Genomic DNA, 13,734 nt, shown 5'->3' with positions numbered 1-13,734 from the left:
CATAGAAATAATCAATCTAAGCCCTAAGAACACCCCTTACAAGAAGGCACAGATGTCAAGAAAAAGTGTGACAGTTGCATAAAGACAAAACTTCTTTTGTCAGTTCTCAGGATCTCCAGCAGCAGCGTCACTGCATGCTGCTGACTGTACCTGAGGCTGTTTCACCTACAACCTATTTCAAACTGACTGGTATCTTGCTCCTAAATAATACAAGAAACAAAACAACTTAATCCCAAAGCAACACAAAACAACCACATAACTGTTTTCCACTCTTTACTCCTTTCCAATCAAACCATCTATGCTGGTTGAGTTCACAGAGCAGTGAGAACCAAAACCTCCTGCTATTCTCTGACCACTAAGATAACGGATGCTGCTCAGTCTCTATGTCCTTTGGAGTTTCAGTTGTTCAGGAACACAGTAAAAGTAACACAGGTATGAACAGGATGGAAACGAGCTATGACCTCCAAAGTTATCCTCCAGACATGACACAGAGATATATAATCCTGAGTGATCCAGTGACTGAGAAACACCCTTAATATAAAGCTGTTTGGGTTGCTCCTAGGCTGAGCCAAATAACTTCCAGTCTCGAGTATCACTAATTTTCAGGCCCTCAAAGAAACCTCAAAGCCCTACAGCAAATGTGAAAAGACATGCTACTCCCTGTTAAAGCTCTTCATAACAGTGAAGCCAAGTAGGAACCACCACAGCACACTGAGGAAGAGCACTGCTGCAGAAAGCTCTACAATTTGCCCTGTGCCATGCTCCCCAGCCTGTGACAGCAGGTCTCCTCTACGTACAGGTAGACACTGTGTCACAGCTACCTTTTTTTTTTTTTAAACTAGAGTATCTACCAGGCAGCCAGGACAAACAGCAGCGAGCTTCATACAGAGCAGTGAGCTCTGTATAAAGAAGAGGCAGCATGAGCCACATGCCTCAAGCTGGCAGAAGCACACAAATAACTGCCTGAGCACAGACAAACACAGCTCACTGCTTTTTTTTTTTCTTCATTTGTTTTGGTTTGTTGGTTTGGGGAGATGTTTTTGTTTGGTTTTGCTGCTGTTTTGGGTTTGTTTGGTTGTTTGATTTATTTTTTCCCCTCCTCTCAGAAAAGGTTGCTTGTAAGCAAATGGGTCAAAAATCTAGAAAGATGCATAGAAAGCAGGCAGCAGACAACTGAACAGGGTGTACAAAGAAATGACCAAACTGCTCTTTCTCTAGATTACACAATCTCACATTTTATATTTTTCAGCTGTACACAAAGATTTCTTTATTCTTTTAGAAGTAGTATTATTTCCTTAGAAGCCCTGGGAAAAAAAATTCCCTTACAATGTTTCATGAAATACAGCTGTTTTGCTTTACAAGCATTCACTTAGCTAACAAGTTAGCCACAACTGATCCAGCATTCTAGACAGCAAAAACACTTTCTCTGTATTTTGAACTGAAGTAAAATTACACCTATTACCACTTTGGTGGGAGAAGAAATGGAGTAATCCAGAACAATATGGCATTGACATTGCATTGTCCAGAAAGAAAAGAGGACAGAAAAGGACAAGTCATGCTCTAGCCTGACTCCAGGGGGAAACTGCCGGGAGAAAAAAATGGTCTCCACAGCCTCTGCTTCTACAGCTCTGAGACACAGGTACTCGGTGACAACAAACATTGCAATGCACATGAAAACGACACTTTAAAAGACGGGACACTCCAAGAAAGGCATATTTCTAGAGTTGCTAAAACATGAAGATGGAAATGATGGAATCAGAGGCTGTTCTCAAAACAGAAGAAAACACTGCAATACAAGGAAGAAGAAAATTGGAGGCTACATAGAAGCATAAGGACTCCACTGCTGCAAGACATGGAGATAGAGACTTAAATGCCCTTCCCATTGTCATTTCATCACGTGAAAAAAATAATCTTTTTTCAAAGGAAGCTCACACTGTACTTAAGGCAGCAAACTCTCTAAGTTCTAAAAATAACAGAACAGAAAGTGAGATAGTAATAAAGCAATGCTCTTGTATTCTTAAGACATTTTAATATCCAATTGCTTTTTGTTGAGACAACCGTATAAATTGCTTGTATGTTGCCTAATTGCTCGTTTATTTTGCCAGTTTCTTTGGACCATCGTATACTGCTGCAAAGATGCCATTATAAACTATTAAGTTTCTGGAATACACAGACATCCACCACTATATGTGAATTTACTATAAGGGTATTATAAGGCTGCCTCAACATTGCTGAAGGCCATGTAGTTTAAAACAGCAATTGATTACAAAGCGATGCTCTCCTGTGACTCATTATGCACTAACAGTTTTGCAACACAGGCATGACCTTGTTCTTCAACTATCCACCTGCTTCCAGTAATGCTCATTTGGATCACCTGCTTGTCCTCAAAATAGCACAGACACACAGCCCCTCTAAAACCTTGTAAGACAACGTCAGAGGAATATCTTTTTACTTTCTAAATGTACGCCAAGAGACTAGTCCTTCTGCTTTATCCTGCGCTTCTTTTCCCAAATGACAGCAACTCATCCTCCAAGGAAAGAAAACCTTTTCATCTGCCGAACACCACACAAAGATGCTCTTTAAGCAGTTATGTTAATCCATAAAACCCTGAAGGTCACTTCATTAAAAATTCATGCGCGTTAATTGAACCCGTTCACACCTCCCTCACGCTCTCAAAGCAGCGGCCTCAGCTCCTTTCCCCTGACCGCAGCAAACGCTAAAGCACCTTCCCCCGCCCCAACAACTCCCGACTGCAGCTGCAAGCTACCACACAGCTGCAAGCTACCACACAGCCGCCAGGGCCCGCTAAGTCCGTCATCAGCCGCCCAGTCATGGCGGGACGGGTGCCTATGACCCGCGGATCCCCTCTCCTCACGGAGAAGGACACCACCACCAAGCTACCACCGCAAGAGGTAAGAACCCCAACCACGGACCCCGCCTCCTCACCCTCCTCGTCTTCCTCCCTCCCTCTCTCCCGCCCGCAGCTCAGTCCCCGCCTCCCCTCCGCTTCCAGGACCCGGTCACCTGCTTCTTCCCCCTCCCGGCTGCGGGGCACGGTCACTCTCCCATTCTCCCTCTCCCCGCTCCTGGTGAGCCAGGGCGGGCGTGCTACCCACCCAGCAGTGAAGTCTTGCTGGACGCTCAACAGTCGCTCCCGCAGCGTCTCCAACATTGTGTCGCCCTTCTTCCCAGGCAGAGCCCAGCGCCGGGGGAGGGAAATGGGAGGGGATGGGAGGGGCGGGGACCGGCTGTCTCCTCCCGCCCCGCCCCGCTGCTGCTGCCAATCACCGCTCTCGCGCCCAGCGGAAGGCCCGCCTTGTCTGCTCCCTTGGGAGCCTCCCTCAGAGTGGGCGTGGGTCACCTCACGCAGTTGGCTGCGGGGCCTTGGGGTGGCGGTGGGCGTGTGCATTGTGTTTCCAGTGGGTGTGAACGCCGGGCAGAACCGGGTATAGAGCCCAGGCTGCTTCAAGAATAGCTCCTGACAAGGATGCGCGTTCCGGAGGGTACAGCTAGAGACTTTTTAAAGGCGGCAATAAGTTTGTTGAGGGAAGCCGAGCACTGGAGCAGGCTGCCCTGTGAGGCTGAGGAGTCTGCGTCTCTGGTGACAGTCGAAACCCGTCTGGCCGCGTTTCTGTGTGATTTACTCCAGGTGGTCCTGCTCTAGCATGCAAGGCTGGACTAGATGACCTTCAGAAGCCCCTTCCAGCCCCTACCGTTACGTGTGAGTTTTTTGGTGGGCTGGGATCCGCACTGTAATGAATTTAACATCAGGGACAGCAGTGTAGCAGTGAACTCAGGGAATCGGGCTTCGCAGCAAAGTTCTCTTAAGTGGGGAAAACAAAATCACTGGCTCTTCCTTGGATTGTTTGGCTGTTAGTCAAAGGGGTAGGTAACAGTGTTTCAAAGTCCCTTCAAAGTCAGTGAGTTTGGTCCAGTGCTTTTCTCTTTGGAGACTGCCAGACGTATATAGCTATTGAGGATTCTTAATTACGAGAGGAAAAAAAACCAGGAGGTGGAGCTGTTAGTTATTGCAAATAGTAATGATGCAGTGAAACTTTTAAACTCAGTTTCTATTTATCTGTCATAAATAACAGGCATAAACTTGCGTTCATGCCAAATAAGGCTTTTAATAGAGTCACAGGAATCAAGCAGTGCACTGGCCTGGGTGTGTGGGGAGGCTCTGCTCTGCCCTAACGCACACCCTTTGCCTTCAGTTTTCTCTTTTTATATCCTATTCTATTACATATTCATTACTAATTCTAAGAAAAGGTTGGGTTTTCATTATCAGTTTTAGGAATGGGAGGTGTCTCTTCCACGCATGTCTCTTTTTATCCAGTGCTGGTCTTCAGTGATGAAGTAAGGAGTCTCCCTCAAGTGTCCTTTCCACGAACTCCAAACTAGTAGTGTCCTTTGTGTTCCTCTGTTTGCTCATGCAAAAAAGTGGTGCAAGGAGGAGTGCAGCTCCATTGAAAATCCCCTCTTCCTCCCTTTGCTCATGCAAAAAGGCTGTCTCTTCCACATGCCTCCCTCCTCCACCAACCTTTCTAGTTTCTAGTTACTTATTACTGTTATAGTAAGCATATTGTATACCTTTGCAATGGTGGTGCAAGGAGGAATGCAACTCCATTCAAAATCACCCTTCCTCCCTGTCTGTAACCTCTTGCCACAAATTGATCAGATCAAGCATATATTTCTCACATACCTATTCAAATAGCTGTTGAGGATCATTCAGCTCATCTTGATTCTTAAATGGAACCAAACAATTTCAGAAGAATTGGCTAGGCTTTTTGGATGACTATATTTACAGCCACAATAGTAGGAAGATAATCTCTCATCCTGTGTCTTCAAATTATATTTGGAGAACATGGACCCAGGATTTAGATGATCTGAGAAATCTTAAATTTCCATTAACTGAGATTTCAGGTTTCATGTAAAGCAGCTGAGGTATAATAGTCAGAACATTTTATTTGTTAACCAATTGAGTTTTTATTGAAAGGTCAAAAAAAAAAATGAAGTGGAGATGCAGAAATAATTTGTTACAAGGTGAATGGACGTGGCGTTCAGTACTGCAGAATTATATGTCCAAGGTACATTCAGTCAATTGGAAAATTGACACCATGAGCCCATTCACTTGCTGTGTGTGCTTTTAGAAGAATGTGGGACCTACATGTTGTTTCTGATTTGGCTTACCGAAAACCAGTACTGCTCCCTGGCCTTACAGGTTAAATGCCTGCTAGAAGAAAAAAGAGTAAATTGAACATTCTAGGCATTGCAATTGATGTAGCTCACTTTATCTGGAGGTCAGAAAGACTGTTTTGGTGGCAGACTGCATGGGAAGTTCTGCAAAAAAAGTGTATGATAGTTAGACAGTATTTTTCTCTTGCTTGGCCTAACAGCAATACCTACAAGTAGAGACTTTCCACTTCCCTGGATAGTGAACTCTGCAGACTAAGAGAGGAAGGACTTGAATCAACACGGTTTTTTTCTAATATATTCTTAGAACTGCATTACAAATGCTGACAAAAGCTGTGCAATCTGGCCTTGGGCAATATACATGTTATGGCAATTAAGTTTTTCAGAAATCAAGGCAGAGGCTTTAACCTTTAGTGTTCACCTTTTCTTTGAAAAGACATAGGAATTTCTTCTCTCTTAAGTATTTTCAATTTTCTTGCAAAAGTTTTTGTCAGAAATGGATCTAATATTTCACAGTAAGTAAACACTTTAAGACTCCATTGCTTTTTTTTTTTTTTTTTTTTTTTTTTTTTTTCAGTTAAAAAGGAACTATTCAAAGGCTGCTGCCTTGTACAATTTCATTGCCATCCCAGTGAATAATTTGGGAAAAGAAATATGTCACAATACTGTTAACAGTCACAGTAATTCTGACAAAACAGGAGTGGAAGAGGCTTCTAAAACACATGCTGTGTCAAAGGGCCATGATGAATTCTAAATACATTGTGTAGAGTTGTGTTTAACTGATATTTACAAGTGTAAAATGAAGGATATTCTGCCAGCTACTGAATTTACCAGCTCATACATTTATCTTGATCTTCTTTTTTGTTTCTAGAGTAAGTCAGTTGTGTGTGGTTTGGGTTTTTTTTATCTTGTAGTCACATTCCATAATTCTTGGTGCAACCCAGACAGCTCTGAGCTATGGCACTTCCATCACTCAAGGTGAATTATGTGGCTTCATTCTGAGCCCTACACAAGTTACGTATTTCTATTAATAAGTTAACATTCAAGTACAACAGCAATTAATTTAACAAACAGCATTTATGTGACACAACTGTTCATCTGCTTGACCAACATAGATTATTACTTTGCTCATATTTGTAGTGAGTTTGGCTGATTTGGAATCAATTCTCCCCACAGCATCTTCCATAGTGCTGTGTTTTACAGTGATGTAGCTGGGTGCTGATAACATGCCAGTGTTTTGGCTGAGTCAAGCACCAAGGCTGTACTTTTCCAACATTTCACCACCCAGTACCAGGCTGAGGAATGGGCAAGATCTTGGGAGGGCACATTGTCAGGCCAGCTGACCTGAAGTGAGCAAAGGGCTATTCCGTACCGTATGATGTCAGCTCAGATGTAAAAGCTAAAGGAAAGAAGAAAGTGTGTGGGATACTCTGTGTGTATTGAAACCTTGCTTCCTAGGAAGCAACTGAACATCATCTGCTGATGGGTAGTAGAGGATGATAGTTTTGTTTACTCTTGCTTCTGCAAGAGTGTTACCCATCCCCCCACACTTTGGAAATCACCCAGACTAGACTCAGCCAGCTCTGGAAATAGGAATGAAGTTTATATTTACAGCTAGCACAATATACAAGCAGATATTTACAGTATATACAGATATATAGAGAAATATACAAGATAAAAAGGTAATACAGAAACACAACAGCCCTCCCAGAAACCTGAGTCCCCAGAAGGGGCTCTCAACTGCCCCTTCACCTTCCCCCTAACCCTCTCAACCTTACCCCAGTCCCAAGGAAGAATGGAGGTTCAGCCAGGGGGTTAGGAAGCAAAGTGGATTAGTCAGAGAAATGGCAGAGAGGGATACAGCTCAGCCAGTTCCCCAGCAGAAGTGAGACTCCCCTATCTATGTTTGGATTTTTATTTTTATACATTTCAGCAAGCCTATGAGTGAAGTAGACGTCACCATTGTTTTTCCTTTCACAGCCCGTAATCTAGTTCTTCTCACTGAAACATTCTAGCTAGCTTCAAACCAGCACAACATGTAGCCTTTGCTTTTGCTTTTCATCCTATTAAATTGCTACTATCTTGTCTCATGGGCCTTTTGCTATGTTTTCCCTCTTCCTGTCCATCTAAGAAGGGGAGCAATAGAACAACTTTGGTGGGCATTTGACCCTCAGCCAGGGCCAAACCATTACAGTCTTTTTTGGTGTATTGGCCAGGAAACAAACACAAGAGCAGTTTTGCTCTGAGGTTTTATATAATTGCAAGCTCGTGTGCAGGTCACAGCTCTTGTTGGCAATGTTGCTTTGTTTTGGAACATTTGCTTTGTTTAGTAACACATTAAACCAGATAATGGCTATGTGTCTTATTCTGGTGTTGGTAGCCCTTAGATGCTGTGGCATCTATCTTGGAGGGGCTATCATCTCTCCCTTTCTGAGATGGTGGCGGAGGGTTTTATTATTCAGGCTCCCAAGATTCTTGTCCACCCTTACATGACCATTTAGTACTGCTAATCAATACTACTAGCATATGGGTTTTGTGGAACATGTTATTGTGACGTAAATGGAGTCAACCTCTAGGTAAGGAGATACTGAAATGTACCCCAAGGTGACTGGTCCTTGGTCGACAAGGTGTGTGGAAGGATTTGGGCAGATTCCTAAGACAGTTGTTACCTCTGTGTTGTAGCTTTTTTTGTTTAGGAGCACAACAGACTGAGATTACCTTACTTTACTCTTTTTAAGGAAAGAGGGCAGTAAAATATTAACACTTTTGCTGAATTAGAGAAGAATACTGAAAAGTTGTATTTAAAAATATGCAGGAAAAGATACAGCATACATGAATCCTTAAAAACTAATACAGATACAGGATACATGAGAATTTCCCCCCAAATCCTTCCTCTAAACCAAAAGTCACCAAAACCCCAGTGCTCATTCTTTTCCCATTGTCTCCCAATTAGGCCCAAGCAGGCTGGATTTACTACAGCCTGCAGCATACTCCTGCATAATTACTTTGTTACCCAAATAAGGATCTCTCCAGAGAGCTGAAAGGAAAAGAGAGAAAATAGAACAGATTGACCTTGCTGCCTACTGCTTGCAGGATTTATGTGATTGAATAACAGAATTTCTATATCCTGGGTTACTAGGTCATCCCTTGTGACAGATCTTGGTCTCTGTAGGTTTTTTTAGGAAGTCTGAGATAACCTGGAACCCTTCAAACCACAACACATCCCATAGCCTGGGACTTTACAACAGGCAAGTAACCCTGGCAAACTGATGCACCACCTGATAGAAGGATGCCTTGCCTGCCCCAGTGAAAGTCAACAACTTCTAACAGTGTATTTGAGTATGGCTTGTGCCTATTGAGCCACAGGTCAATACTCTCAAAGGACTGTGGTTGTGGCAGTTTGAAGCCTATCAGGTGTGATGCTCCACAATAAGATAATGTGCTCTGGCTGTTTCTCCACCAATGAGCTTGCAAATGAAAGTTGGGACTAAAGCTGTATTTTCTACTTACATTAATGTTTTCTCTCATTTTTATGTACTGTTGTTCAGAAATTAGCATTGGAATACATCAACGGTGGCTCCAGAATACTTCAGCTCACTTTTTCTCTGCCTCTGACATTATGTGAAAGACCACAAAACTAGATTTTCTTCTATCAAAATAGCAATTAACAGAAAGGATATTTCACAAATTAAAAACTTTATTTAAAACCATATAATGTGGATTCTCTCAGTATCTTGAAACTTCTGTAGCATTAAGTTATTTGAATTTAATGCAACATCTCTGTATAAGGAAGTGAGCATCCCAACTCCAGCTACTGGATGTAGTTCAGATAATGAGTTGGTTTTGAGAAAGCAAAATGTGTGTATTAGGCAGTGCCACAAGAGGGCGCAGCTGTGCATAGAAAAGCAAGATAGATGCTAGTATTAATTTCTCAGGAAGTGCATGTATCTCACATGAGCAAAATAATAGTGATAATGTCTTAAGTAAAATCCATAGCTTACTTAATCTCAGACACCTTTAAAACTGTTTCTGATTTGAATGGCATCATGCTTAGTGTATTAGCAGCTACCCCATATTTCACACAGTCACAGGGTTACTTTCATAGACACCTTTCTCCTGGTTAAGCGGGGTGGTAAGATCTATTTTACACTGTTTCCCTTGTATTTTTATGGATGATGCAGATGATCTTGGGGGGGGGGGGAGGGAACAGAGACAACAGTCTCATGTCCCAGTCTCCTAGAAGTTATGGTGTTTCTATGACTCTTCCACTGTCCCTTCTGTTGAAATGATCTGAGAGATCGCACTTGGTAGCAATTGATTTCAAAAAGGGCTATGCTGCTGTGTCTTTGTGACAATGATCCTGTAGTCTCACAGACAACAGCTGCCTCTATCAGGCAGGTTTAGCCTGTTAATTAAAAGACATACTTGTATAGCCTGCATAGTTTGTACAACCATTGACCCACTTATCAAGGAAATTAAAACAATGTATTAAGTATGAATGAGTGCTGTGCAAGAATATTTGGAGTGGTATTAAGAACTTGTTATATCTGCATCCACTACTTTTTGGTTATTCCTCTGTTTAATTTTGCTAGAGCAGACATGGTGTTGTATGATTAGATGTTCCCCTGGGCTATGAAGCATAATTAGTTTGAGGGGAAAAGTCGTGTGTTTTCCGTGTCAACGCTGTGCCGACAAATGCTGATGTGACTGTAGCTGTGCTTACAGGAGGTGTGGCATGCTGGAGAGGCCTTTAGCAAAGGCTGTGTCTTTTGGAGGTGTTCCCAGAGGAACTCCCGTTCTCTTGCTGTCTGCCATGTCAGCACTAGGAGGCTCTACTGGCATCTGTGCTGATGTCAGTGAAGCAACAGAAACACAGTTTGCAGTGAAAAGTGACTGCAAAAATGCTAGGAAACTGCTACGATCGGATATGTCATGAAGCACAAGGGCTTTCAGTCGAATAAAATACACATTTCCCCTGTGCTTACTGCTCTATTTAAGTTCTTCTGTGTTACTTTCTATTAATCACGTCAATTTTCTATTAACATGACCAATTTCTGCTACCCTGGATGTCAGAAGCATCGTTTGAGGGAAGTGGAATGAGGCCCAGAGTGATATTTTTAAAGGAGAAGCATATTATGTGTCAGTTTTATTGATCAGAGGCAATTAGCTCAGCCAAACCCAATTAGGACATAGTTTTACTTTTATACACACAGACATTAATCACTCATTTTCCAAGTGAAATCTGAGGGGAATTACAACAGACTAACAGAATAAAATGGCTGTACCTCTGCTGTTTATGTAGTTTTCTAGATTTATATTTGGTAGTAAACTGCTAATTTCACCAGTGTCCTTAAATTAGGTTTTTGGTTGATTGGTTTTTGGTTGTGTTTTGTTGCTGCTTTTTTTTCCCATTCACAAGATCTTAATCATCTGTCATTCTAGCCTTTCTGGTGACAAATATCATCCCACAAGTTAATTTCATTATTAAAAAGCAAAAAACAAAACCAAATCAAAAACCAAAACTCTTAACTCCTCCTTTTGTTTGCAGCTCTTGCTTAAGGCAATTTTTGTTGAAGCCTTCTGGCTGGCTGCCTAGCATTTAGCTAATAATTCTGTGCACTTGCCAAATTCATACTGTTTCAGTGTTTGAAATGGAATTCTTCTTCCTCTATTTATATGGGTCTGGTGTTTACTAGTCTATTATGTATAGAGTCAAATCCACTTAAGCTGTAAATAGGTTCAAGACAGGTTTGGTTTTTTTTTATCATTGCGTTATGTTTTATTCATTCAATCTGAATGAAATAAAGTAGTCATAATAGTTCTTGTACTGTTGCAGAACTTTCTCATCACAGTACAATTTAGCGGTTTGATTTATTTTATCTATTTACAGTTGTTGTGACAACCTGAAGATGCTTCACAGCAAAAGTTCCCCATCCTCCTGGAAAATACTCCCTATTTCAAATTACCTGGCTTCAAGGTGGACCTGAGAATCGTGTAGGTGAGTTCTGATTTAAAGTGTCATCTGCTCTCTTTGTATTTTATTTGGTTTGGGTTTGTTTGTTGTTGTTGCTGTTATGGAGGGGTAATTAATTAATGTGAGATGATGTTGTCCCAAAAGTATTATAGTTTATTAATTTTGATATTCAGAACTCTTGCCACCCTTGACCACTAATTTTAATAATAATCAGGTTCTTCGTACGATCATGAAAACTTTATACAGAGGAATAGCTAGATCTAGAAATAACTTGCAAGAATGTATAAACATTAATTGAACTGGAAGAGAAGGTTCCTGTGGTCAGTATACCACCTGTGGTCAACATAATGCTTGCCCACTAATGGACTTGAAGAGCCTCTTTCTGCTTATGGCAGAAGGTAATGGTGAATTACAAGAAGCTTTAAGTGTGTACTCACAAAAATTATTTCGCTGGGCTAGCTACAGTTCAAATAGTACTTTGCTTTCAGGGAATTCTGTTACTGTCTTGTCGAACGCAGTTGTACCAGGGGAGGTATAGGCTGGATGTTAGGAGGAAGTTCTTCCCAGTGAGAGTGATTTGCCATTGGAATGGTCTGCCTAGGAAGGTGGTGGAGTTGCCATCTCTGGAGGTGTTCAAAAAAAGACTGGATAAGGCACTTAGTGCCATGGTCTAGTTGATTGGACAGGGCGGTGCATCTGATTGGACAGGTTGGATTGGATGATCTTGGAGGTCTCTTCCAACCTGGTTGATTCTATGATATTTAGGTGCCTGCAGTTGCAGAACTGACTTCTGGGATCATTAAATGTGGGATGTGCCCGTTCTGCCACATATGACTTTAAGAGGCTTCAATGCCAGATTTAAGGCACTGTGTTTGCTCATGCTGGCCTCCTGGTCTCAGTACCATAAAACAGAAAAAGTGGACTGCACCTATTTGTTGATGATTTACTGCTGTGGGATATAGTATTGGCTTCTGTAGGAAGTCTTTACAGCATGGACTCTCCAAGAATGAGAGTGAGGTTAATGTTTTTAAGAGCAGATCTTTGATATGGAATGCATGGGAGGCTTACAGAGCCTTCAGCAAAATGTCTATATTAACTTAATAGAAAATACATTGACTTTAGAGATGTATCTGAAGCAGTGATAAACAACATTTGTGGCAGAGTAAAGGAAGTAGGTAAGTCTTGAAAATACTGGTTTTTGTTTGCAGAAGAGTTGTAAATGTTATTTGCAATTCAAAAACTTTCCTAGTACCTATACTTTTCTAAGATAGTCCCAAGGTTTCAGATACTTTAAGACTATCATACATCTTTAAATAACATGTTGAATAATATTTAAATAATATGTTGAATAGGAACAAAATATATTTTGTGAATATTATTTCATGTGGTGGGTCCTGGTGAAGATCAAGCTGACCATGAGCCAGCATTGTGTCCTTGTGGCAAAGGAGGAGGATGATGTCCTGGGTTGCACTAAGAGGACTGTTGCCAGCAGGTCTACTCAGCACTGGTGAGGCCACACCTGGAGTGCTGTGTCCAGTGCTGAGCTGTACAGTACAGGAGAGTCATGTAGGTACTGAAAAGAGTGCAGTGAAAGGCCACAAAGATGATGGGGAACTGGACCATCTGTCTTATGAGGAAAGGCTAAGAGATCTGGGGCTGTTCAGCTTGAAGAGAGGGCTCAGGAAAGATACATACTGGATTATGTCAATGTGTGTAAATACTTGAAGGGAGGATGTAAAGAAGGCAGAAACAGGTTATTTTCAGTGTTGTCTAGTGTGATGGTTTGGGTGTTACCCCCCCACATTCTGATGAAATCACACAGACTAGACTCAGCTGAGCTGGAAGTTAAGGAATAAAGCTATATTTACAGCTTAGCACAATACACAAGCAGATATTTACAATATATCATAAATATATACAGAAATATACAAGTTAAAAGTAATACATAAACACAACACCCCTCCCAGAATTCAGAGTCCCCAGGAGTGGCTCCCAACCACCCTTCCAGCATTTTTTCACCCTTCTGCCTTATCTCAGAGTATATCTTATGTGCAAGGTGAGTTTGGAGGATCAGCAAGGGGAGTTAGAAAGCAGAAGGATTAGTTACACAGAAGGAAGCCCAGGCTCTGATGGAGACCCACACACTAACTGTCTTATCTATGTCCATATAATTTTCTTTCCTTGAAATACTCTATTAAGTGTTCATCTTATGACCAACCATGATTGTATTTGTACTTCCTTATTACTCTGATGTACAGCTTGTGGAAGTAGCCTGTATGCTAAAGACAGAGATCTTTGAAGTAGAGGTTGCCTTGCATTTTGTATGGAAGACTGGGCTAAAATGGTGATTCTTCCATTCTCACTGCAATATCTTTTCTGTATTGCTTTAATCAGGCAGTGCTAGGATTTTTTTTTTTTCATTTCACTGTACCATCAGTCTCTAGGAATAATTCAGTTGTTTCAAATTAGCTCATTTGAGGATTCAAAAAATGCTTTCTGAATATCAGTAATTGAAGACTCAAATATATGCAAGCAGAAGATTTTAAATATTCAGGAATTACTGATGG

The 13,734-nt window shown here is 41.5% G+C and overlaps 1 protein-coding gene and 1 long non-coding RNA gene across 5 annotated transcripts in view; one reads left to right on the top strand and one right to left on the bottom strand.

The window, feature by feature from the left end:
• The window catches only part of DTNBP1 (dystrobrevin binding protein 1), a 70,141-nt gene extending 66,918 nt beyond the window's left edge, over nt 1-3,223 (bottom strand). The window contains exon 1 of one of the 3 annotated variants that reach the window (XM_064160995.1): nt 3,117-3,223. In XM_064160995.1, the coding sequence (XP_064017065.1) occupies nt 3,117-3,172 (56 nt within the window). In that variant the 5' untranslated portion in view covers nt 3,173-3,223. Of the gene's footprint in view, nt 1-2,875; nt 2,895-3,024; nt 3,050-3,116 lie in introns of those variants that run through there. The other 2 variants (XM_064160997.1, XM_064160998.1) reach the window with 2 other exon arrangements.
• LOC135184842 (uncharacterized) overlaps nt 2,655-13,734 on the top strand; it is a 67,314-nt gene continuing 56,234 nt past the window's right edge. Inside the window, exons 1-2 of one of the 2 annotated variants that reach the window (XR_010306211.1) lie at nt 2,655-2,912; nt 11,084-11,191. This is a non-coding gene — a long non-coding RNA (uncharacterized LOC135184842). The remainder of the gene's footprint in view (nt 2,913-11,083; nt 11,192-13,734) is intronic. The other variant, XR_010306210.1, reaches the window with a different exon arrangement.

Source organism: Pogoniulus pusillus, chromosome 21, assembly GCF_015220805.1.
Source record: "Pogoniulus pusillus isolate bPogPus1 chromosome 21, bPogPus1.pri, whole genome shotgun sequence".
NCBI classification, from domain to species: domain Eukaryota; kingdom Metazoa; phylum Chordata; class Aves; order Piciformes; family Lybiidae; genus Pogoniulus; species Pogoniulus pusillus.
The sequence above is the reverse complement of the archived record's forward strand: the minus strand, read 5'-3'. Positions and strand labels throughout refer to the sequence as shown.